Raw genomic sequence first — 24,107 nt, 5'->3', positions numbered from 1 at the left:
CACACCACTGCCCGGTGTGATTGCTGCTGTGATATTATATTGCATGTGGTACTTTATCCCTGAAATAGACAAATTGACAATACTATATATATAAAAAAGACGTATAGATGTGTATGTATGGAAAATGTATATATTAATATATTGTTCATTAATAAAGTATTATGGCTGGTTATTTCGTTTTTTCTTGCATTCCATTATATATATTTCATTGTAATATTTTCCATGATGTTTAATTTGTGTTGCCAAATAAACACACTGGGACTTTTACCATGAGAATGCTCTTCTCTCAGTGATTTCAAGAGGACATGCAACACTGCAAGATAGAGATCCTCACATGAGGCAGGGTTTGTTCAAAGTGCAGGTCTCTGTGTTATGATTGTGCTACTACTCTTAGAACAGCCCTCACCCCCCTAACCCCACTGAGTGGGGTTAGGGTTAAGGGCCCAGCCCTCCCCACTGAGTGGGGTTAGGGTTAAGGGCCTAGCCCTCCCCACTGAGTGGGGTTAGGGTTAAGGGCCTAGCCCTCCCCACTGAGTGGGGTTAGGGTTAAGGGCCTAGCCCTCCCCACTGAGTTTGGTTAGGGTTAAGGGCCTAACCCTCCCCACCGAGTGGGGTTAGGGTTAAGGGCCTAGCCCTCCCCACTGAGTGGGGTTAGGGTTAGGGTTAAGGGCCTAGGCCTCCCCACTGAGTGGGGTTAGGGTTAAGGGCCTAGGCCTCCCCACTGAGTGGGGTTAGGGTTAGGGTTAAGGGCCTAGCCCTCCCCACTGAGTGGGGTTAGGGTTAAGGGCCTAGCCCTCCTCACTGAGTGGGGTTAGGGTTAAGGGCCTAGCCCTCCCCACTGAGTGGGGTTAGGGTTAAGGGCCTAGCCCTCCCCACTGAGTGGGGTTAGGGTTAAGGGGCTAGCCCTCCCCACTGAGTGGGGTTAGGGTTAGGGTTAAGGGCCTAGCCCTCCCCACTGAGTGGGGTTAGGGTTAGGGTTAAGGGCCATATTTCCTCCTCACTGTGGTCCTTCCAAACGGTTGCCATGAAGGCCATGTTAGTCTGGTTCAGAAGAGACTAACATGTAGCTCCTCTGACGGCCTGAAGCTGGTTCAGAAGAGACTAACGTAGCTCCTCTGATGGCCTGAAACTGGTTCAGAAGAGACTAACATGTAAACGGCCTGTATCTGGTTCCCAGTGGTTAAAGCAGAAAGTCTGTCTCGATTCAATTTTAATAATTTATTCTCACAATTCAAATCAAGTATGTTTATCTTCATTTCTTAGAATCTCAGTGGTTAGGGTAATATGGTTCAACTCCATATTATGGGATATCATTCGAGAGGTCCCATTTGACATTTATATTTGTATCAAAAGGTTCATAGTTGTTATAGGTAAATCCCCCAAACAGTCTTGCAGTAACATTGGGCCACTTAACACCAACAATAGGATGTGAATAGAACGGCAAACAAACCATATAAAAAGATTACCTCATCGAATGAAAATATGGGAGATATTTTGTACAGAATCTCTTGGCAGTGCGATGTCTAGAAAAGGCAAAGCATTCGATCTGGTCAGCAGGTGCAATTTCTGGCCTTGATTGCAAAGCAGTGTCTTTAGACACCGAGATATCAGATGTAATCGTCATCCACGGGCTCCCCGGGAGTGTCACAATGATGGAGGAAGAGCACCACCACCCTCTGGAACACCCCACGCCTGCTCTGCCGCCGCTCAGAGATCTCCTCCCCGATCGTCTCCATGCAGATGTCCGCAGAGAGCTGGCCTTTGCGTCGTGGGGCGTATATGGTGGCTGGGAGGGAGGGAAAGAGAAATGGATGTGGTCACCGTGGTTACCATGGTCATGTGTCTCTTAAAACAACACAGTAACTAATAAAGGAATAACCCTGCTTATGTAAAAATAATAACAAAATTATTAAAATGATTAATAATGAGCCATCATTTCTTAGTGAGACAATTGTCTATTTGGCAGTTATGTTGTAAATTCATTTCCATATGTCTAATTCATACTTATAAGTCATAATTTTATAATTGCTTTTACAATACATACAATTCAAGTTTTGTAGTCTATTTAAAACCAACAAACCAAACAGGAAACTTCTGCTTTATTTATTGCCATGATTTTACAAGGTAGTGCATTTCTCACAGATGTACTCACTGCTCTCATCCAATGGGAAGGCTTGAAGTACTCACTGCTCTCATCGTCCTCAAAGTCGTAGCGAGAGTATCCGTTTGAGTCGGCCGTCCTCAGGGTCCGCAGCCAGGGGAAGTCCGTCACCATACAGTAGGGGGCGCCATCCACCACGCCTGGGAGAACAAGCACTCACAGCTTCACACTCCCATAGGAACCCCAACATTTGGATTTGAAAAGTGGCATTTCAATCAGGGAAAAAACATTTTCATATGCAGATTGAAAACAAGGGCACCTAGGATAAGAAATAATTTGATTTAAATGTTAAATGATACAAATATCCGTCTAGTTCATTAAAAGGAGTGATTTGCTACAATTCTGCATTAAAATATCCCAAAACGACTAAACCTAAAAAAATAAATAAGAGGTTTTGTATTAACATTAGTGCTGTCAGTTTAACGCGTTATTAATGGCGTTAATTTTTTTAACGCGCGATTAACGCTCTTTTGGCTTGGCAAATGTTGTAGTTTTTTCACCTGCTGTCTAGCAGCAACTAGTCACAAGAGAAAAACTACAACACCATACCGGATCTAGCTACACCGGAAACAAAACAACAAGCACGCCGCACAAACTTGTTGGGGCAAGCAAGGATACGGAGCGGGTGAAAAACTCCTTAAAAATTAAAACTGACAGTTTGTGAGTGTTGCGTCTGTTGAGTGAGTGAGAGGTTGCGGGCGCACAGCTCAGGCTGCCGGACGGCGCTGCAAGGAACTTTTATAAACGCAATATTGTTATTCCGCAGCAATCAGCCCGATAGCCCCGTTAACGGCCCACCGGGAATTCTCCCGACTCTCCCGATTACCACTCCGCCAATGTGTGTGTGTGTGTGTGTGTGTGTGTGTGTGTGTGTGTGTGTGTGTGTGTGTGTGTGTGTGTGTGTGTGTGTGTGTGTGTGTGGGGGCGTTATTCGATAGCCTGGTAATGTGTATAGGCCTGTGTACGGTAGGAATATTCATACTGGTTTAAATAATAAATGTTATAGTATTTCCCGTCTTTGCTGAGCAAGAGTTTTGTTCGAAAGTTCAGTGATTGAAACAAATAAAAGCCTGGGCTATTGAAGTTTTACGGTAGGCCTACCACTGTCATGCACCTGATGTCAAGTGGACCGGGTTAAATTCTCTGCGGGTCTCTCTTCTTATACTCACCTTACGAAATATATTTTATTACTGTCCTTCTCAACACTCTCTGATCTCACTAAAAGGCTAGCAGCACAAAATCAAGGGATATTTAGAAGAGAAAAAAATGTGCGATTAATCGCGAGTTAACTGACATTAATGTGATTAATTGCGATTAAAAATTTGAATCTCTTGACAGCACTAATTAATATTATCTCAATTGTTTCCATCAATGTTCAAAACAAGAGAAAGCCGTAAAGTTACGGAGACGGTAACGCCAAGACATCCAGTAGAGATCTAATGGAAGTACCATATTTCAATATTGATCTAGATTACTATGAGGTTGTACTCTTAACTCTTAACAAGTGGCTCATGCCACCAAGCTATGCGGTGTTATTCACATATCCCATTTACTTGGGGGAGACATTTTTTATTTGTATTCTTTTTATCCGTCAGAGGGAACGATCCTAAGCTATCGACTATGCTACAGTCTATGTGTGTCTATGTCAGTTTAACCTGTATTACGCAATCCAGACCCCGGCCTATATCCACATTTTTCTGACAAATTACTGTTGTACCGGCCTATACACAAAGGTGTACGACCAAAATCGGTCTGAGACTATTTTGCTGCGCAGTGACTTGGCTTCGCTGTCATTATGCCGTTTAGACATACCTTTCAAAACATTTGTGACACAATCAATGATAACCATTAATAATAACAGGCTGCTACTTGGGTAAAATAGTCAAATTCCATATTTTTATTTATAATAATGCATTTATTGGAATGCTCTTGAATAGCACTAGTACTGCGGTTCAATTTCATTCAAATTTAGCGTCAGCATCAGTAGAGCTGATGACTGAGGAGGTCAATAAAACCGTTGAAATTATCTTGCTTTGTTATAACATACAACACATTTGTGGATTCATTCAAGCCAAGTAAAATCCTCTTACTTTGATAGAAGCACGACAAGCAAGCCAGCACACCTCAATGATCAGAACTACTGGGTGGTTTACCTTCCAGGGTGTAGATGTCACGACCCCAGGGGTACTTTGGATTCTTCTTAACGTCCTCCTCAGTCCTCGTAGCCTCCGGAAAAAACTCATACTTGATCAGCTCCCTGGAGGCAGGAAGGGGAGGAGAGAAACACATCAGCATTGTTCCTCTAACCAATGAGCTGTTTGGATGAATACAGCTTACCCTAGAAAACAAAAAGGCAGCTAGAAAATCCCTCTAAAACCCTGCTAATAGGATCCCAAATTTCCAACCACCTAAATATTATTATTATTAACTATTATTTTGAAAAAAAAAATAGAAAAATTAAATGAATCACAAATGTATCCAGTATTAGTAAAAGGACATTGTACAATCAGGGACTCATCATCTCTTTTGATTGGTTCACGGTTGCCTGTCAATCACAGCGTCATGATGTAACCTTTGGGGTGGCTTACCTACGTCACCGTTAAGACCCAATCTAAAGGGTAGTATTAAAAATAACTGTATACCTTCAATCATCATTCAAATTTATAACTACCGTTTCAAATGAAGAAAGAAAATCGATTCTGCATTATTTTCCATTCCATCATTATAAAAGACAATAATAATCATGACCATTGAATAAAAGTATGATCAGCACTGAAGGCTAATAAATATTATGTTAGCCATCCACGATTAATATTTGAGAATACCATAACATAATTCTTGTGTCTTGAGGACCATGTTGAGACTCACTGGCTGATGTTTGCTATGGTGTCCATCCAGCTTCGTATTCTGACCTTGTTGCGAATATTTGGAGGGTTGCTGAACTCATGCACTATAGCAATGTGATAGGGGTAAGGCCCCCGGAAAAGCAGACGCTCCAGGGCCAGAGAATCGATCTGAAACAATAAACCAAAAGGTATACAAGGTTCTGAAATAAGGCAGAATAACGTGGTGGAACAGAAGGGACAAAATGATAAGAAAAGGGTTCTCAGAACATTATTAAAGTTTAAGTTAAGTTTAAGTTCAATGTGCTGGACTATACCCCTTCTGGGGGAGAAGAGCCACCGTTGGCGATGGGTGAGCCAACAGGTAACGGGTGAGTCAGACCTCCGGTCCTCTGGGGCAGCACAGCACAGGGATACACCGTAGACCGGGAGGCTACCCTGACCTGCCTCACGTCGAGAGCAACAGGAGTGTATAGAGCACGACGAGTCTCTGATATATATGGGTTTCATTGTTGTGTCTAAAGTGGATTGTGCATACAGTAACGTAATGTACTGCACAAACAGCACCAACTGTCCTCCAAATCTTGTCTTTATTTAACCCCCCCTTGTCCAAACTATGACTGCAGTCGTACAGCTCACATATTTCTGTACCTCCACTAACATTCCTCGTCTATCATCTCAAACTGGAACTAGCGAGAGGATGGAACGTTAACCAGAGGTGGCCAGTCTGCGGAGGGACTAAGGCTGTGGTTATATGGGGGCTTGTAGAACTACAGTCTTTTCATAGTATATGATATGGGCGCCTGTAGAACTACAGTCTTTTCTTAGTATATGATATGGGGGCCTGTAGAACTACAGTCTTTTCTTAGTATATGATATGGGGGACTGTAGAACTACAGTCCTTTCTTAGTATATGATATGGGGGCCTGTAGAACTAGTCTTTTCTTAGTATATGATATGGGGGCCTGTAGAACTACAGTCTTTTCTTAGTATATGATATGGGGGCCTGTAGAACTAGTCTTTTCTTAGTATATGATATGGGGGCCTGTAGAACTACAGTCTTTTCTTAGTATATGATATGGGGGCCTGTAGAACTACAGTCTTTTCTTAGTATATGATATGGGGGCCTGTAGAACTAGTCTTTTCTTAGTATATGATATGGGGGCCTGTAGAACTACAGTCTTTTCTTAGTATATGATATGGGGGCCTGTAGAACTACAGTCTTTTCTTAGTATATGATATGGGGGCCTGTAGAACTAGTCTTTTCTTAGTATATGATATGGGGGCCTGTAGAACTACAGTCTTTTCTTAGTATATGATATGGGGGCCTGTAGAACTACAGTCTTTTCTTAGTATATGATATGGGGGCCTGTAGAACTAGTCTTTTCTTAGTATATGATATGGGGGCCTGTAGAACTACAGTCTTTTCTTAGTATATGATATGGGGGCCTGTAGAACTACAGTCTTTTCTTAGTATATGATATGGGGGACTGTAGAACTACATTCCTTTCTTAGTATATGATATGGGGGCCTGTAGAACTAGTCTTTTCTTAGTATATGATATGGGGGCCTGTAGAACTACAGTCTTTTCTTAGTATATGATATGGGGGCCTGTAGAACTACAGTCTTTTCTTAGTATATGATATGGGGGCCTGTAGAACTACAGTCTTTTCTTAGTATATGATATGGGGGACTGTAGAACTACAGTCCTTTCTTAGTATATGATATGGGGGCCTATAGAACTAGTCTTTTCTTAGTATATGATATGGGGATGATCAAGATCCCTACAAGGGCTCAAGGCTAACATCTTCTACTGGGGGCACTAACTTTTTCATTGGGTGCCTCTTTACAAGCAGCTATGTTGTATGCAAAGTCCTACCCTGAGCTCAGAGCCAAGAGCCCTCCCACGGTGGGGGGTGTTCACGATACCCAGAGCCCTCCTACGGTACAACAATGATAGAGGTCTGGTTCCCACCTGGTGCATGGGCCGCATGTAGATGATGCGGTTCCTCTCGGGGGGCATCCTCAGGATCTGGTCCAGGACCTGCTCCATGTCCAGCTTCTTGCACTGGGCGTAGTCGAACCGGTTCACGATGGGAGCGCTCTCCACCCGCAGGTGTTTCAACACACGACACCGAGTCGCTGGGAGGAGCAGAGCCCCCCCACCACACACACACACACACACTCAATAAGAAACCAGCATCACACTAATGGCATCATGTATGTTGTGCCTTTAAAAGAGGTATAACGGGAAGCAGGGTTTGCATGGTCAGCCCTGTGTAGGACCAGTCATAGTGTATAAAACACACTCACCATGAATGAACATCATCTTGGGACAGTCCTTCAGCAGCAGGTCTGTGATGCCACAGTTGGTCAGCGTGAGACCCACCAGGTTCTTGCCCTTGAGAGATAGGACCTGGGGGGGGAGGAAAGGACACCAGCGTGAGCCTTCGGGCTGCGTGTGTGTAGGGCCAAGGTTGTTGAGTTTGTTTCAAATTGTACAATGACACATACATTTTTCAGTAGTCTATATAAACTATGTAATTTAAAGTAGCTTTATAAAGGCAAGTAAAGATTGGAAAAGTATAATATATCTATTAGTATTCTATATATCCAGAGTTCACAAAGGGGGGTTATTAAAAAAGGCATTTTTACACTGCCCATGTTAATATCGCTGCGTTCTCTGTTGTAGAGACAATGCAGCAACACCTCTACCCAAGTCCTGCCCCTGGAACCGCAGAGCCGTCTAATCGCATTTATATCAAAATGAAACCGCTAATGTGTGTAGAGTCCGGGAGGGTAAATTGGGGTGCGAACTCAGGCCGGTATATTACCATCGGTCATTGTAAACTCGCGGACCATACCGGGAAAAAGGCGGGCATAAGATGGGCATATGTGGCAGTTCAAAAACTTTTTTTTGTTTTTTTTTAAACAATATTTTATTGATTTTTTCACAGCAAAGGACAGACAGCACAGACATTGTCAAACTATAACACAAGAGTAAACAAATGACCTAACATACATGGGTTGTATTCATATACACACAAGTTGTCAAAGGAGAGAGTAAGTAAAAACGTTTAATGAGCTGATAGACCAATCAGAGTGTGAGAAGAGTCAACATTCCTTGCGGTAGTAGAGCAACAAAAGCTTTAGGTGCCGTTGTTTATTCTTTTAAAGACGATGTACCATCTCGTTAGTTAAATGCTGTTCTGCACATCAGTGGAGGCCATCTTGGTTGTTCCTCTGAACAGTTAGCGTAAACCTGCCCGATGTTAGAGAACCGGTTGTGACTGGTCCGATCCGGGCCAGGTGGGCTGAACAGGTTGGCCTCAAGAAAATGCCAGAACTGAGCTTCCAGATTCCTCTGCTTCCTTGGATGATGGCAACACAGCGAACAAAGGCAACATGGGAAAGAACCCCTGACATTAACAATAACCCTGTCCAATCAGGAGGCTTTGTACTGGTTGAGAGGTATGTGTACTGGTTTAGAGGTGTGTGTATTGGTTTAGAGGCGTGTGTACTGGTTGAGAGGTGTGTGTACTCGTTGAGGTATGTGTACTGGTTTAAAGCAGGGATCGACCGATATGGATTTTTTAGGGCTGATACGATACCAATTTTTTTTCATCAGCCTTAGCCGATAACCGATACGCCGATACCGATTTTCTTGAGCCGATATTTGGAGCCGATAATACCCTGGAAATCCAGAGTTCTCCCGAGAGCACAATTTGAATTTGCTCAGCGAGTCACTCTGGGAACAAGCAATATACTTGTGTATATTCGATGTGATTGATTAATGTTCTGGGCCTCCCCTGGCCCAGAACATTAATCAATCACATCGATGTATCAATATAGGCGGGCCAAAAGCGTTGCTGTTTTACAGACCGGATACGGCAAGAGTCTTATCTATTGGTTCTCTCCACTGGTCTGGATAAGTCACCCCTTGTATTCTTCTGATTGGTCGTAGTGTTATCCAATGTGTGTTATCCAGTGATATTTTCAAATGCATGCTTGGTACCGCCCCTTGAGTTGGCCCATTTTCATTACTCGTTGCCAGACCCTACAGCTTTCTAGATGTGGGTCTGGATTTCCAGGCTAAGCCTCCATCAATTTGCAATGTAAAAATTACACAATGATGATAACAAATGTTACAATGTATCAATTTATAAAATGAACATTTATTGAACTGCCTGTAAATCAATAAAATCGGCCGATACCGATACACGTAAAAAACGCCAATATTGGCCGATAATATCGGCCGGCCGATATATCAGTCGATCACTAGTTTAAAGTCGTGTTTACTGGTTTAGAGGTGTGTGTACTGGTTTAGAGGTGTGCGTACTGGTCAGGGGCGTTGCAACCATTTAAAACCACGACCTTATGCCATGCAATGAGTTAACGGGAATCAGTTAGAGTGGACACATTAAATACTTCCAAAAAAGTGTACCTATCACTGGCGGAACAACTTTACGAAGGGCCATGGGTCAAGCCCCCCCCCCCCTCCCCAACACACACACACACACACACACACACACACACACACACACACACACACACAGTCTGTGGCCTTTGCCAGTGAAAAGAGTGGAGTGCAACACTGTAGGCCTATATTAAATTCCTCATAAGTATTCTTTCTCACTTTCAGGTACACAGGCTATTCTCATTACAGGAGTTTACTTCCTGATGCCAACCCCCCCCCTCATTAATCCAGGCTTGGGACCGGCACCAAGTTTAATTGGCTTGGTTAGACTAAACTATAAAGATATATTACACCTAAAGATTCCGACTAAGGCCCCGTCCACACAAAGCCGATTCTTTGGAGAAGTCTTGTGCGTTTCGGCCGACCGTCCAGACGGAGCCGGCGAATCCGGTGCCCGTAACCGCACATTTCTGAAACCACCCTTGAATGTCCTCGTGACTGAATGTTTGTGTATACCGCAGGCTGTATGTGCGCAGGCTTGATGCACTCCACTTTTTTCTGTGGAGAACCAGCGGCTTGAATATTTACTACAGCGTTCCTACAGCTCGATGCGGTTTCGCAATGACTCCGTCTTTACGGAGATATTCCTGAACCGCATAAAACGAAACTGGATCATTTTCGCCCGTTTTGGCTCCATATGGACGGGGCCTAAATAAAGCCACATACACACTACGGAACCACATCTGAAATATAGGCCTGTAGTAGGCTAGTCCAGCAGAAATATTTAACAAATTTGTTTTAAGAAATCAGAAGTTCTAAGAACGTGTGGATATGGACAAATTATAAACAAACAGATTAGCAGGCCTGGCTGGGGCATAATATAATAACCCTTAAACTTTTAAATTTTATTTGTATTATTTTTTTCCTTTTATAATTTATAATCTAGCCTATATATTTCGTGTTCAAAATGTTGGTAGTTTGAGTCTGAGAAAAATTCAAAATGCCATTTTGCAACCTGTATACAGGCCTAACATTAATTATTTATCACAATGTTATTGAAAAGGCATTTGAGGCGCCTTGCGTTCAGCAAAGTCATTGACAATGTGTGTGTGCTTGTTCACTCTCAATTGACACTCAACATGGCTGATTGGCCGTATCGTCAATTGAGGGTGAAGGAGCAGTCTGTTTGCTACGGTTGACGTCAGAGGACGATCAAGGAGCAGATATGGTACCCATCAAGCATTTGGGTACCATATCATGAATTTATTTGATTAAATACAAAAAGCAAGAACATAGATTAACAAAAAAAGTCACAAATGTATTCCTTTACAAGATTATTTTGTAGGGATTTCATCACACAGATTCTGTTTCTAAATTTTGACTACCACCATGATCAAACAGTATACCAAAAATCACGTGTATACAAACATAAGCATGTCGACCTCAACATAATCTTTAGGATTGGTAATACGTAGCAGTTCAACTAACACAAATGCACGTAAACTAGCGTGTGCCAGGGCCAATGCCCGTTTGTTAGGAAACCCTTGGGTTGATTGTGATTGTGCCAGCCCAGTGTCAATCGGGCCGCTGATCACTTGGTTTTATGGGCCTGTCAGACCAATATATCATTTTTTTGTGCCGGGACTGTCCCCCCAAATAGCACGTCGGCCCACCGGGAAAATGCCCGGTATGCCCGATGGCCAGCCCAACCATGGTACTGGTTGTGAGGTGTGTTTACTGGTTTAGAGGTGTGTACTGGTTGCGAGGTGTTGGTACCTGTACATGGTCATCCTCTGTGACAGGGTCTGAGGTGCTGGTTGATTTGTCCGTCATTCGTTTCCTTCGTGTCGGGCGGGGTCGGGCTCTCGATAAGTCTGCAGGTGAAAAGCAATGAGCCTCAAATTTAAAGAATGAATTCAGTAAAAAAGTGAAGAAAATGCCAGCCTACCATCAGCCCCTATACATTTAGCAATAGTCATTGCAAAACATAACAATACGTTCAAATGTAATTAATGTCTAGGCATAGCTCACTCAGATCACCTCCTAACTGCAAACAACCCATTTCAGGTCTTGCTCAGAACCACTCAGTTGTATGATCAAATAAATTTGCAGTGTTTATGTTTGGCAAAAGGGGGTTCCTTTACAAGGGAACTTCAACTTCAACAAAAAGATTTGGGCAAAAAACACTAAATAAACAGCGTAGAAAAGCCCACAAACCTGCTTCCGCAACGAGCGGCACCAGGGACATGCGGCTGCGTGATCGTGTTAGCGGTCGTCTGGGGACAAACATGTCCTCCAACCTGTCTCCTGGTTGGTCAGATCCCCCCAGAGACTCAGAGTGGCGCCTCTGGCCTCCAGGTCGGTTGGCCGTTCCTCTGGACGCTCCGCCGGCAGGCTGAGCTCCAGGCCCCGCCCCCTCGCGCTCCGGCCCGTTGGCCGTTCCTCTGCCAACGGCTCCGACCACTGCCCGGTTGGTCCGGTCGGCGTTCCTCCCCGTGACGGGACCGCTCTCCCCCCCCCGAGGCCTGCCCCCTGCAGCCCCCGGCCTCGCTCCGCGTCCACCCGTCCCTCCGTGTCCCGTTCCGGGGTCAGCGGACGGTCGGGGGGGCGTGCTGCCGTCCCCGGCCCCACCGGCCGCAGGGCCCTGCTTGGCGACGCCAGCGAGGCCGTGGTTACCGCTCTCGGTGGCCGCCTTCATGTCAGCCTTGATCTGCTCGCTGGTCACCTGGCAGCTCTTCTCACACCAGCCCTCACCGGGCAGCGGGGGGGGCTTCACCGTGGAGGGGGGCTTCACCGTGGAGGGCGCCGCCGTGCTGCCCGCCCTCCGGAGGGGGGTCTTTCCTTTACCTGCAGACAACAAACCTAATTAGGACATTGAAGAGACTATCACCGTATGCTTTAACCAAACACGTCCATGACAACACTGATGAAACAGCACTTCAGGCTGCATTGTGATCGAGATGTTAAAGGATGGACAACAGTCATTAATCAGTTACATTAAAATGATTCTAAGGACACAACTATCCCCCTAAATATATGATGTTTCAATTCCCAAATTCTATGCACCAAATCCTTTATTGGACAATATTGATTAGAACTTTAGATCAGATATTAAAGACAATGAAGAAGCCAAATAAAATAAGCACGCCATTGTTATTTTATTTTTTTGAATTTGCTTCATTCTCAATAATGAAAAAGAAATAATAAAAGTGCATTAGCTAATTAGTTCTATGTGATGACTGATTAGTCTTGAGCAAATGGGACTCTGTATTGATGAAGCTGTTGAATGCAATACATTGTGTACCCTATTATTGAAGCATTAACACATTAGTCATGTCTTAAAATAGTTTTCTTAGACATGTTTTCATTCAAACTGTGGGAGGTCTCATGACACATCAGTGTTTTCACATTGTGCCTCCGTTGTCCCCAAACAGACCGTACTCACTGCTGGGAACACTGCTGCGAGCCGGACCGACGGCTGGACAGGAGGCTGTCCGCGGGGGCCCGGGGCCAGCCGTCTGCCTCAAGGTCAGGCCCTCCTCCTCCTCGCTGTCAGAGTCAGAGTTGGTGGGAGGCTTGCTGCCTGAGGTACATGTTGGTCTACTCTGCTGGACTAAACCACTCGGACCTGGGGATGGGAAGAAGATATGAAATACGTACAAAGTTAAGGTTGAACCAATTAGCAGTTGAGCAGAGTCACATACACACACACACACACACACACACACACACACACACACACACACACACACACACACACACACACACACACACACACACACACACACACACACACACACACACACACACACACACACACGCGGCGTGGAATAGGTTAATCAGGTCAGTCCCATCCTATCCCTGAAACGTCCTTTCTCTCCACATTCTGGTTGACTCGTTCTAGCGGGCCACACTCAGAGAGGCTCCGTCAAAATGATCAATGAGTAATCCCTTGGACCCGGGGGAATGACGGATAAATCTGGCCTCTTTAGCAGTCTTCAAAGGGTTTTACCTCCTGCATAAGAGGGGTTAGAGTTACTGGGGTTAGAGTTACTGGGGTTAGAGCTACTGGGGTTAGAGCTACTGGGGTCAGAGCTACTGGGGTCAGAGCTACTGGGGTCAGAGCTACTGGGGTCAGAGCTACTGGGGTCAGAGCTACTGGGGTCAGAGCTACTGGGGTCAGAGCTACTGGGGTCAGAGTTACTGGGGTTAGAGCTACTGGGGTTAGAGCTACTGGGGTTAGAGCTACTGGGGTCAGAGCTACTGGGTTCAGAGCTACTGGGGTCAGAGCTACTGGGGACAGAGCTACTGGGGTCAGAGCTACTGGGGTCAGAGCTACTGGGGTCAGAGCTACTGGGGTCAGAGCTACTGGGGTCAGAGCTACTGGGGTCAGAGCTACTGGGGTCAGAGCTACTGGGGTCAGAGCTACTGGGGTCAGAGCTACTGGGGTCAGAGCTACTGGGGTTAGAGCTACTGGGGTCAGAGCTACTGGGGTTAGACTACTAGGCTCATAGCAGGGAGTAGTGTCAATAAACAGCGGCGGTTACACCGCTGGCCTGTTCCATTTTGATCATGACCTTTTATTTTTATGAGCCAAGAAGTTCTGAATCTCAGATATTTGAGTTGGATCCGTGGTGTGCAGGCAGGTCTGTAGTGGGACATGATGCAGACAGGCTCCCCTAATGGGGGGGGGGGGGGGGGGGGGGTTGTTTTACTATGTACCACTGAACAATAACACCCTGCACTGCCCACAGCTACGTCCTGCCTCCAAACCAACAAATACAAATGGACACAACTGAAAAATCAACTACTAACCAATTCTAGTTTCTGAAAAAATAACTTAAAATCACAAGTGGACTCTGAGACCTACATATTATAGCATATCTTTTCCTATATTTCTCCATATGTTGCAATTATAACATTTGTCCTATCATTTCCTGCAATATGACAACTTGCTCCTAGAAACTGCTTCCTATCCTTTGTTGCACTCATAACATTATGCAGTGTGCACACCTCTCTGCCACCTCCTAGCCTGTCTCATCAGCATCACTGTCCTGACTCAGTTCTGTGGCTACATACATGCTACCTCCATACAACATTTGGATAGGTAAGCTAGCTACTTTTCGCTACTAAGTTGCTTTAGATAAAACCGCCTGCTAAATGCCATAATGTAAATGTACTCCCATTTATTTGTTATAGCACGATGGCCAGGCTGGACAGCTAGTGACAAAATAAAAATTGGGGAAATCTTTTATTTGAAATGTGACGTAATCATGAAGCCCTTTGGCCACTGATGCTCAACTCCTAGCTCCCTGCTTTAACTCCTTTACCCTGCAGCGTCTTTACTCAAGGAATCTGAATATATCTGTTATTTTAGAGCATTTCGCTGCATCCTCCTTTAGTGCTTTTTTCTTCTTAATTCTTGCCTTCTCGGCCCCATCTTTCTCCTTCTGCTGTCCTTCACTTCCAAAACAATCTGTAAACCGCTCCTAGGATACGGGTTAGTGAACCCTCTCTACCAGCCTGAACCAGAGTGGTCTCCCCGATACCACTCTGCCACTGGGGGGTTAGGGGAGATGGAGCACTAACTGAGGTCGCTTCCTGTAGGGCTAGAGCGCATTTTTACAAGCTCCAAAGACTATGGTGTGAAGATTTCTAAAGCCCCCTGAAAGTACAAAACAAAGGTCATTGAGGCCCTCTCTACATAGAGAGCCCAGGTCTCTAGCTGACTGCCCAGGGTCCTTGACCCCTCGATACATCCCTTCCTGTCAGGTCACTTGTAGACCTTAATGGGCTGAAGCGCTCTGGGCGGTGGATCAATATGCACATGTTCCAGCAAATCCTGGATGGTCCGACCATGAGGGAAAGTCTTACTTTTTTTCTTGAATATTTATGCTTTATTATAGAGTGAGATAGACAGGAAGGTGTTGGGGGTAGAGGGGAGGACATGCAGCAAAGGACCATGGCAGGAATCAAACCCCCGTCGCTGCGATCAGGACTGAGCCTTAATTGTATGTGCTCTTAAAAAAAAAAAAAAGGCTTCTTAATCCATTATTTTCAGGGGTGGGACGGACAAATGCAGACTGGATTTCATTTATGAGAGTTTTAAGAGACTTATTATTATTACCTATACCCAGGCCAAGATCTATCAATATAACCCATCATAATTCAATTGATGTATAGGTCAAGCAGTTGGTAACGGCTCACTGGTGATGGATGAGTTCTGACGTCCACAGAGTCAGATCGTTTTGCTTCTACTGGCAAGTAGACGCAATCAAATACTTTTAAATACTAACGAGTGAAGTTGCTTTACTTCTAGCTTACATGTGAATGACGCAACACATTTAGGCTCTATTCAAGCAGGCATTGCTGACTGATATATTTTTGTTTCATTTTATAGACTACTTATTGTTAGTCGCTTGCGATCAAAGCATCAACTTATTGCTAAAACGTGAGTAAAATGCATTCATGTGCTACAATGACCACAACTGTCCAATACAAAAGTCCAATGAAAGACTAAACGCATAGAAAGCGCAAACAAAAATGTAGCCAAGCTCATGCATTATACTCAATACTAAAAAACAAAGTTGAACTCAAAGTGTGTATTTTTACAGATTCCCTTTTTTTTTTTTTTCTATTTGTCCAATGCCTGTCAGAAGAATGTTTAGTGCAGACTCTTGCAGCACTGCAGTACGATGTAGCATCTACTGGCATCTCGGTGTCACTACAACATAAAAAAGTCAAAGCGTTTGGTTCCAAGTAGTTCCATCTCAAGATCAGTCCGTTTCATCTTGCCTTCCAACGGTCTGTGGTTGCTGCATGAATGATACAACTCAGCAGCGTTCAATGAAATCTTCAACTGTTCTATGCATACCACATACGGCCCCTTCTGGTCACATGACAAACTCCTACTTTATGTACAGGGACGAGGTCGTTTGTTAAAGACAAACGGCTTGCTTCTATCTGGATGATATCTAAGGTCTGGAGGATCAGGAGATCCATTCAACAGGTCTCATTATTGCCCGATGACCCCGGGCGCCATACCTGCTTGCTCCTCGTCAATAGGGCTAGCTGCTGCTGGTACTTCTGTGAGGTCACCTGCTTTGGTGTGTCCTGAAGAAATATTCAAGTCCTCCATTGGCACCTCCTCCTCCCCGCCCAGCTCCATGTGGGGCCCCACCTCCACACGCTCCTCCATCACCTCTCCTCCCTCCTCCCCGTCCACCAAACCATTCACCTCCAGCCCCTCTGTGGACAAGACATCTTACACTTTAATTCATAGAAGAAGAACAATCAGACGGGCTCCTCTCGTCTGTTGCTTTAGGAGAACATTCCACTGATCTACAATCTGACAATAGAAAGGCGGTGAGTGTCTTTAGAGTCTAAATAGAGATGTGAAGCCAGGCCTGATAACGGCTGTGTAACGGTCGTGTTATGGTCGGGCAACGGTCGTGTAACAGTCATATAACGGTTGTGTAACGGTTGTGTTACGGCTGTGTAACGGTCGTGTTACGGTCGGGTAACGGTCGTGTAACAGTCATATAACGGCTGTGTAACGGTCGTGTTACGGTCGGGTAACGGTCGTGTAACAGTCATATAACGGTTGTGTTACGGCTGTGTAACGGTTGTGTATCTGACGGGTCTTGAGTGTGCGCCTTGCCGTTGTGCTGCTGTGGGCGTGGTACTCGTTGGTTGTAGATGTTGTTGTTGTTGTTGTTGGCGGCAGGTGGAGGAGCAGGAGGAAGGTGGCCATCATTGTCGTCGTTGTTGTTGTTGTTGTTGTGATGATTGTTGTTGTTGTCATTGTTGGAGTTCTGATTGCTGACGAGAGCTGAAGAAACACCAATACCAGTTCCTGCACTTAGGCCCACCCTGGCACAACCCTAACACACACACACACACACACACACACACAAACACACACACACTTAGTATTGCAAAAACCAAACATAAATTATCATCATAAAACCAAACATGTGATACGAAAAAAAGTAAATCATTGATGTGGACATATAACAATCCCCACAAAACGTGCAGAGTCCAGAACTCTGTCTGTCTGTCTGTCTGTCTGTCTGTCTGTCTGTCTGTCTGTCTGTTTGTACCTTGGGAGGTTCTCTGAACATCTGGTCAAGGCAGATGAACTCCAGACTTGGTAATACTTCTATAAACTGGGAGAAGGAATCCAACTTGATGGCGTGACAGCGAACCAGAGTCAGATCCACCAGCCGGCTCCACCTTGACTGGTCTGAGGTCAGATAAGGGAAACAACGTGGGATGCATGAAACCAAGTATACTTGAAGAGAATGTACCGGTAAATTAAAATAAGAAAGAAGCACCTGCAAACAATGACCAACAAACAGGGGGTGTATTGTGGTACATTGTAGTGCTTCCCTACCTGTGATCCAGTGGTGAGGGTTGTGCAGATGCGGGCAGTTGTATATGAGCAGATACTTGATGTTGGTGAACACTTCATTGACCGCCTTCATGCCGATATCTGTGATGATGCCGGGGTTCTCGACGACATCAGCCAAACCATACTTCACAAGCTCAGAGTGGTTCATTTTACCTGAAAAACGTTCATCAAAAGTTCCATGGATGGTAAATCAGGGGTTAAACATATCAAATAATGAAAATGTAAATAGGTGTTTAATTAGGGTTTCTGGTCAATTCAGTAATAATTAATTTCTAAATGACTCACATTGCAGGAGGAACTCATCCACGTATCCAAGGTGCAGCGTTTCAAACTGGGGGAACTCCAGTTCAGCCATCTTTAGAGCGGAGAACACTCCGTCTTTGGTGAGAGAAGGCTGGATGCGCACTTCATGAAGCCTAGTGGATATTCAACAGTGGATCCAATATTACTAAACAGCTAATCTAAATCTCTGCATTTTGCAATGAAATGTAGCATTGGTGTTCTTACTACCTGCGAGCAGCAGTGATGATGAGGTAGCCAAGGTCTACTTCTAGCGCATTCTTACAAGCTCCAAAGACTATGGTGTGAAGATTTCTAAAGCCCCCTGAAAGTACAAAACAAACTATGTTGTTAACAGGATACCTAAGCTACCAAAGAAAACTACACAATAGCCTGAACAATAATTATAATAATTTGTATACTCAATAGTAGGAATCACAGGGTCCTCCACCATACCCATAATATTGTGATACAGTGATAATTAATAAATTGTTAGGGTTAGCGATGAATACAAAATGACTGTATTTCGATCTTTATACACGGCCAAAAGTGAGTTTTTCAGTGACTCGTCTTTGGTTCGTTAACTTTGGTTCAAGTCTCCCTAATTTGTGTGTTGAGCGCCACCTGGAGGAGTAACGGAGAAGCGACGCTGGGAGCAGGGAAATCTGTTTGGAGGGCCTTTTTTTATTCATTAAACTTTAAAGTATTAGTGTTTGGGGGCGTGGCAGGGGTTTGGCGGGTAGAGCGCATTCCATTTAGGACCAGTCTTCACCGCAGCGACCCGGGTTTTATTCCTGCCCTGGGCCTTCGCTGCCTCCGTTTTCTCCCTCTCTAGACCTTCCCATCTAACTCTATGACTAGATATAAAAATTAAGAAAAAAATAGAACGAGAAATAAAGAAATAAATCTAGGATCAACCTCCATTTTTCTTTACATTCTTGCTTACTCAGGTTAAGAACAGTTCAAATATCCTTTCAACTATTCTGGTTTGCAGACCGGCATGGTGCAGTGGCAACCTTACATCATACACAACTGCCACACAATGTTGCTCTTCAAAATCCACTTACATTGTGGATTACAACTTCTTCGCTGATTTAGTCTGACAGCACGACAGTGATAATTTGGTATTCTGCCCCATGATCTCTGTTGGTATTGCAACCTCCACCCTACACAATCAAGGCCTAGGGATGGCACTTATAGTAGTACTTAGGGTGTCCTAAATGTGGCCTCCGAAGCCCTTTGTGAGTGTTGTACATTAAATAAACTCAGTGACCTGTGTTTACACAATGACATTTTTAAGTGGGAAAATGCAAAAACAAACAACAAACTTAGCAAACTATGTTATAAGGTCAGAAAAGTTGTGCTGTCCAGGAGTTTGTTCACTGTCAATATATAAGAAAACTGGATGCCTTCTTATGCATTACCGATTCTCTGTAATACATGACAATACATCAGTCAGAACCGTTGGTCCCATGCAGCCCAGTCCCATCGCTGCCATAACATACGCCAAAACAAACTGAACAAGTCAACTTAGGAAGGAAAGCGCTCCAAAGGAACGCGGTGGGAAAGCCCCTAAGGGAATCTTAAATATTTAAGGTAAACAGGACAGACCGGCCTTACCTGATCTCCAGCTGTCCTCCACCACGTGCTGGATCAGCCCCCCAAGGAAGGGGACTCTGACCAGCTCCAGCTGCTCCAGGTTGCGGGCCGAGGCCAGGCCGGTCACCAGGGGGACATACTTCAGCGAGTTGGTCGGCCCCGCACAGTTACGCATCACAAACGTTCGAAGGCTAACACAGAGGAAGTCTTTAAATGGTTGCGGTTTGGTGAGACGCACCCATTTCAGGTAGAGGTGGCGCAACATCGACACACAGGGAATCTCTGGGACGTTTACACCTAGGAAAAAATAGACAAATAAAAATAATGCAATAAAAAATCATCTGCTGCATTGCCAACTAAAGCTTTATCTGCTAAATAATCACTGACCACAAAGCATCAATTACATCTAGATGTAATTCTTAAACATCCGATTGGATAAATGGTCTATATAATATATAATTATTACATGACTCTTCTCAATGCCGTGGAACGCTCCGTTCACTTGCATGGGCCCTACACAACTTCCGGCGTTGAATTATATTTGATAATTGAATTATATTTGATAATTGAATTATACTTGATAATTCACCGTTGCTAAGTATAATTGACCGCTGTCAAGGCAAACAAAGGATTTTTTGCCTCTAATGACGTTTTTGGTATCACTCCGCAAGTAGTCCGCTAACTTGTCAACCCCAGCGTCTTCGGTTGCTAAGCGGCGTCAACGTCTTTGGTGGACTATTTCTCTGCTGATCAACACTACGAATGCTGGTTACAAATAAATTGTAAAAACACACACCATGAAGTTATTTTTTTCGTTGAGGCAATTACCCGTGTAATAAGCAGGATAAGGTATAGAACGTTGCCGGTCATTATCGGGAAAATAAGGGCTTATTTTCGATTTTCGTTTAATGACTGGTTCTACACATTATCCCTTACTTATTGCATAAGGATCAGAATAGTTGTAATAAGGATAAGTGAATCGAGACTTGTGGACTGCATTCTACAACTCACCCACTAGGTGCAGTGTCTGGATCTTGGCAGTGATTGGGATGGCCAGTTTGTTCTCTGCAGGAATGGGGAATGCACCGTTTCGGTTGCGAAATTTTCCCAGAATGTGGACCTGTGGCATGTAGTTCCATATGGCTTCCACCAGCTCCAGGTGGGACGTCTCTACACCCTATTACAAGATCAAATTTTAGAAATTCAGCATTATATTTGCCTAAACAAAAGCTGTATATGACATCAAGCGATTTAGATGCGTCGGTAAGCATGTAAATAAAGTATGTTTATTAATATCACTACAGACTCTTTCAGATTATTATATTTTCATCTACAATTTCCCCCTAATCTTGTAACACTTGAATATTGAAAGTTAAGAAATTTAACTATTTTCTGCAAATCGGTATGAGTAATGCAATGGCCAATTGAGACAAATAAATGATTAATTATCAAGCCCCTAAAAATGGTGCATTTGTATCATTGACAGAAAGCATTAGTTATGTCACAACTATTTTATTGTAATTGCCTAGCAGAACCATACTTAACCATCATGTCATATATAATTGTATTGTATTTACCAGGAGGTTTGGGCAGGCTTGTAGGGCCTCCAACACCCCGGGGATACTAAAGGCCTCGTATCCTCTGACCCGCCTCCGCTCCAGGTAGCGCGGATGGAGACCGTAGAGCTGCTCCAAGTCGGGCATCTTCTTTAGCAAGAAGATGAAGCTGACGTCATTGAAACCTTTAAGAGATAAAGATAACTATTGAATAGATGTCTGCCAATCATAAAACTGAACATTTCATTCTGGGGAATATTGACTGCAAGACATGAGAGAGTGTTCTAGAGTGTTCCGCAGGAAGTCCTTTCAGAGTACATCTTATTTTGATAATGTATAGACGGATTTGGATTGTTTATTTTCCATTTTGTTGTTATCATCTGTTACTTTAAAATTATGAATTATTCTGCAGTAAATCTTTAAAAGTTTAGGTAGATCTGACTGTGTGTGCTGTGTTTAGCATACCTATAATTGGGGCTATATATTTGTTAATGCACAAAATAAATTAAAAAGATTATAGGCATATATATATATAAAAGCTTTTTGTATTTTATATAAAATGTTCATCAAGACAATTGTGGACCCAATACAGTCGTTATTTAGGACCATATAGGTACTTTAAAGGGAGTCACATGCTGAATCTCTCTGGGTACTGAGAGTGAAATAGTCCAGTCAGTCGAGCAAAGTTCAATTTGAAGTTAACCCCTTCCTATCAACCTAACTCCATTTAATTTATAAAACAATTATTGTTAAAGCATTAATATAGTCTGGACAATCAGTGTTTGTCACTAGAATCATAAAAACACTACCATCGCACATGCAGAAGAGATGTCAGTACTGCTTGAAAATAGAAACCACAACTAAACATTTACTTTTGTGTCATGGTAGGATGAGTATTAGCTAATAATGGCTTTAGTAAGTTGGAGTAACAGCACTTGCCTGAAGGCATGTACTCCCACCAGTGGCTGGCACAGAGGTCCATCACTTTGACCACACGGAGGTACAGAGTGACTGCCTCTCGGAGCTTTCTGGACAGACACTCCATGCACATTATGTCTTTCATGGGTAGGTACCTACACACATATAAGTAAAGCAATAGGGAGCAAAACTCAATGATACAAAGACGCTACAGGTTAACAAAAACAGAATAAATCAGAACATTATAGAAGGCCCATGAGCAGATTCTGAAGATAACTCCAATGTACCTAAAGACGTGACAGAGGACCTCATGCGACAGCTCGTTGATGTAGTCTTTAGGCTCATCTTGTCTGAGGAACAGCTCACGAGCATTGCTTGAGCCAACAGGCTGAGTCTTAGTCGACTTTCTCCGTGGACCCATCCCCTTTGGTTAGAGGACGTAAATCACACTGTAAACATAAAACAAGTTTATTGAAGGTTAGACAGATAAAAATGTGAATAGGGCCAATGTCTCTCAAAGTCTCATAATTTCCATTCTTCATTATAATTTAAACATTGCCCCAGATTTGTATTTACCTACAATTACAACATACTACTAAACATACTAAAAGTCTGCACTATGGCTGTCCTATCCCCAGGTTCCATTTGAGCCGAAGCAACTTAATGACTGCTCAAATCAAACCACAATGCGAGCAGCAAACAAAGTAGAGTTGGCTTATAATTCAAAAGTAGTGGCAACTTGTGACAAGTAATCGCCATGGGTTGTATAGTATTGCTTCAGCATAAACCAAAACAGCAATTGGTTGCACGTAGCAGCAATAATGACAAATATATGCAATGGTACTGGGTAGGTCCTATAATAACACATACATACATACATGCATACATGCATACATACATACATACATACATACATACATACATACATACATACATACATACATACATACAGAGAACACTTGGTTTAAAAAATATTTACAGAATACAAATCTAGCCATCTATTATATAGGAAGGCTAGATGGGGATTGTCTCATGATGCCATGCTAAATACAATAGTGGTAGATAACATTTAACATCGATTAACAGAAGGCTATGTAAGATATGAGCTATAAAAGGTAAAGGGAAGACATAAAAGCCTAGAGAGCCTTTCACGACACAAAGGCATTGAAGACAGTCGTCTTCCTGACTAGCTAACCTGCCGAGCTAAGTAGCTTGAGTCCAATACTCCATTGAATCAGAGACGAATATTATCCAAGAGGTTTAGAACCACACCATGTGTGACAGTGAACCGGTTTGGTTGTTCCGGAACCAGAGATTTGTTCTTATCGCAGAACTGACGTTTCAATGCTAGCTCTACTCTGTTAGCGTAGCAGTGTTCCCCAAACTACTAGTTAACTACATCAGTCAACTAGTTCAGGACTGGAACCCAAGCATCTCCGGCCAAATGCTCAACGTGACACGTCCCCTCATCCCTGATAAACGAGGCGGTCCAGCAGGGACACCATAATGTGCCAACATTACGTTAGATAGCCTGTAAATAACAGCAAAAGACCCAAGTTAAACCACTCCCAAATCAAATCTGCCATTTGTTTAGAAGTATGAATGTTTTTAGTATTACCTTTAATCCATGCTGTGTGTCCAGTCAAGGGTTTAATGAGTGGTTCTACTCGATAAACAAAGAATGCAACTCTGCACATAAAGTCCAAACCCTGCAAAGTGATCATCGGCTGTTTACTACAGCGCTCCCTCTGGCGGGGATATAGCTCCACCTACCGGCCACACGCGGTAATACTGATAGAATACAGCTATCTGCAGCTTGGTACTTTAAATAATACACATTTAATGTTTGAAAGATAACGATTGATAGTCCAAAAGTCAAAAAAGTAAAAAAAAAAGAAGTTTTATATTAAACAGGGAACCA

The 24,107-nt window shown here is 43.6% G+C and overlaps 1 protein-coding gene across 3 annotated transcripts; it reads right to left on the bottom strand.

The window, feature by feature from the left end:
• Positions 1-1,213: 1,213 nt before the first annotated feature.
• Positions 1,214-23,920, bottom strand: fbxo38 (F-box protein 38). Of its 3 annotated transcripts, XM_079745457.1 has the most exons (22): positions 23,805-23,908; positions 23,459-23,717; positions 22,474-22,635; positions 22,208-22,341; positions 21,290-21,453; positions 20,724-20,889; positions 19,734-20,009; positions 18,345-18,438; positions 18,120-18,250; positions 17,817-17,987; positions 17,524-17,666; positions 17,082-17,304; positions 16,466-16,669; positions 12,867-13,049; positions 11,639-12,268; positions 11,198-11,295; positions 7,318-7,420; positions 6,980-7,146; positions 5,030-5,175; positions 4,315-4,418; positions 2,188-2,301; positions 1,214-1,786 (listed from the first exon to the last, which is right to left on the bottom strand). In XM_079745457.1, exons 3-22 carry the CDS (start codon positions 22,605-22,607, stop codon positions 1,608-1,610), a joined length of 3,564 nt encoding a protein of 1,187 aa, XP_079601583.1. In that variant the 5' UTR covers positions 22,608-22,635; positions 23,459-23,717; positions 23,805-23,908; the 3' UTR covers positions 1,214-1,607. The 3 variants fall into 3 exon arrangements, with proteins under 3 accessions (XP_079601583.1, XP_079601582.1, XP_079601584.1); XM_079745456.1 differs by lacking the exon at positions 23,459-23,717 and having other exon boundaries at positions 23,805-23,920; XM_079745458.1 differs by lacking the exon at positions 23,459-23,717 and having other exon boundaries at positions 16,520-16,669; positions 23,805-23,920.
• Between the last annotated feature and the right edge of the window lie 187 nt (positions 23,921-24,107).

The sequence above is a fragment of the Pollachius pollachius genome (assembly GCF_949987615.1).
Source record: "Pollachius pollachius genome assembly, chromosome: 10".
NCBI classification, from domain to species: domain Eukaryota; kingdom Metazoa; phylum Chordata; class Actinopteri; order Gadiformes; family Gadidae; genus Pollachius; species Pollachius pollachius.
This window is presented reverse-complemented; position numbering and strand designations above follow the sequence as displayed.

Coding starts and splice junctions, on each gene's coding strand:
- fbxo38 (XM_079745456.1), bottom strand. CDS start 22,607: ATGGGTCCACGGAGAAAGTCGACTAAGACTCAGCCTGTTGGCTCAAGC. Junction 13,050..16,465: donor TATTGACGAGGAGCAAGCAG/GTATGGCGCCCG, acceptor TCCCATCCCCAG/GTCCGAGTGGTTTAGTCCAG. Junction 4,419..5,029: donor ACCATAGCAAACATCAGCCA/GTGAGTCTCAAC, acceptor TCCTGCCTCCAG/GGAGCTGATCAAGTATGAGT.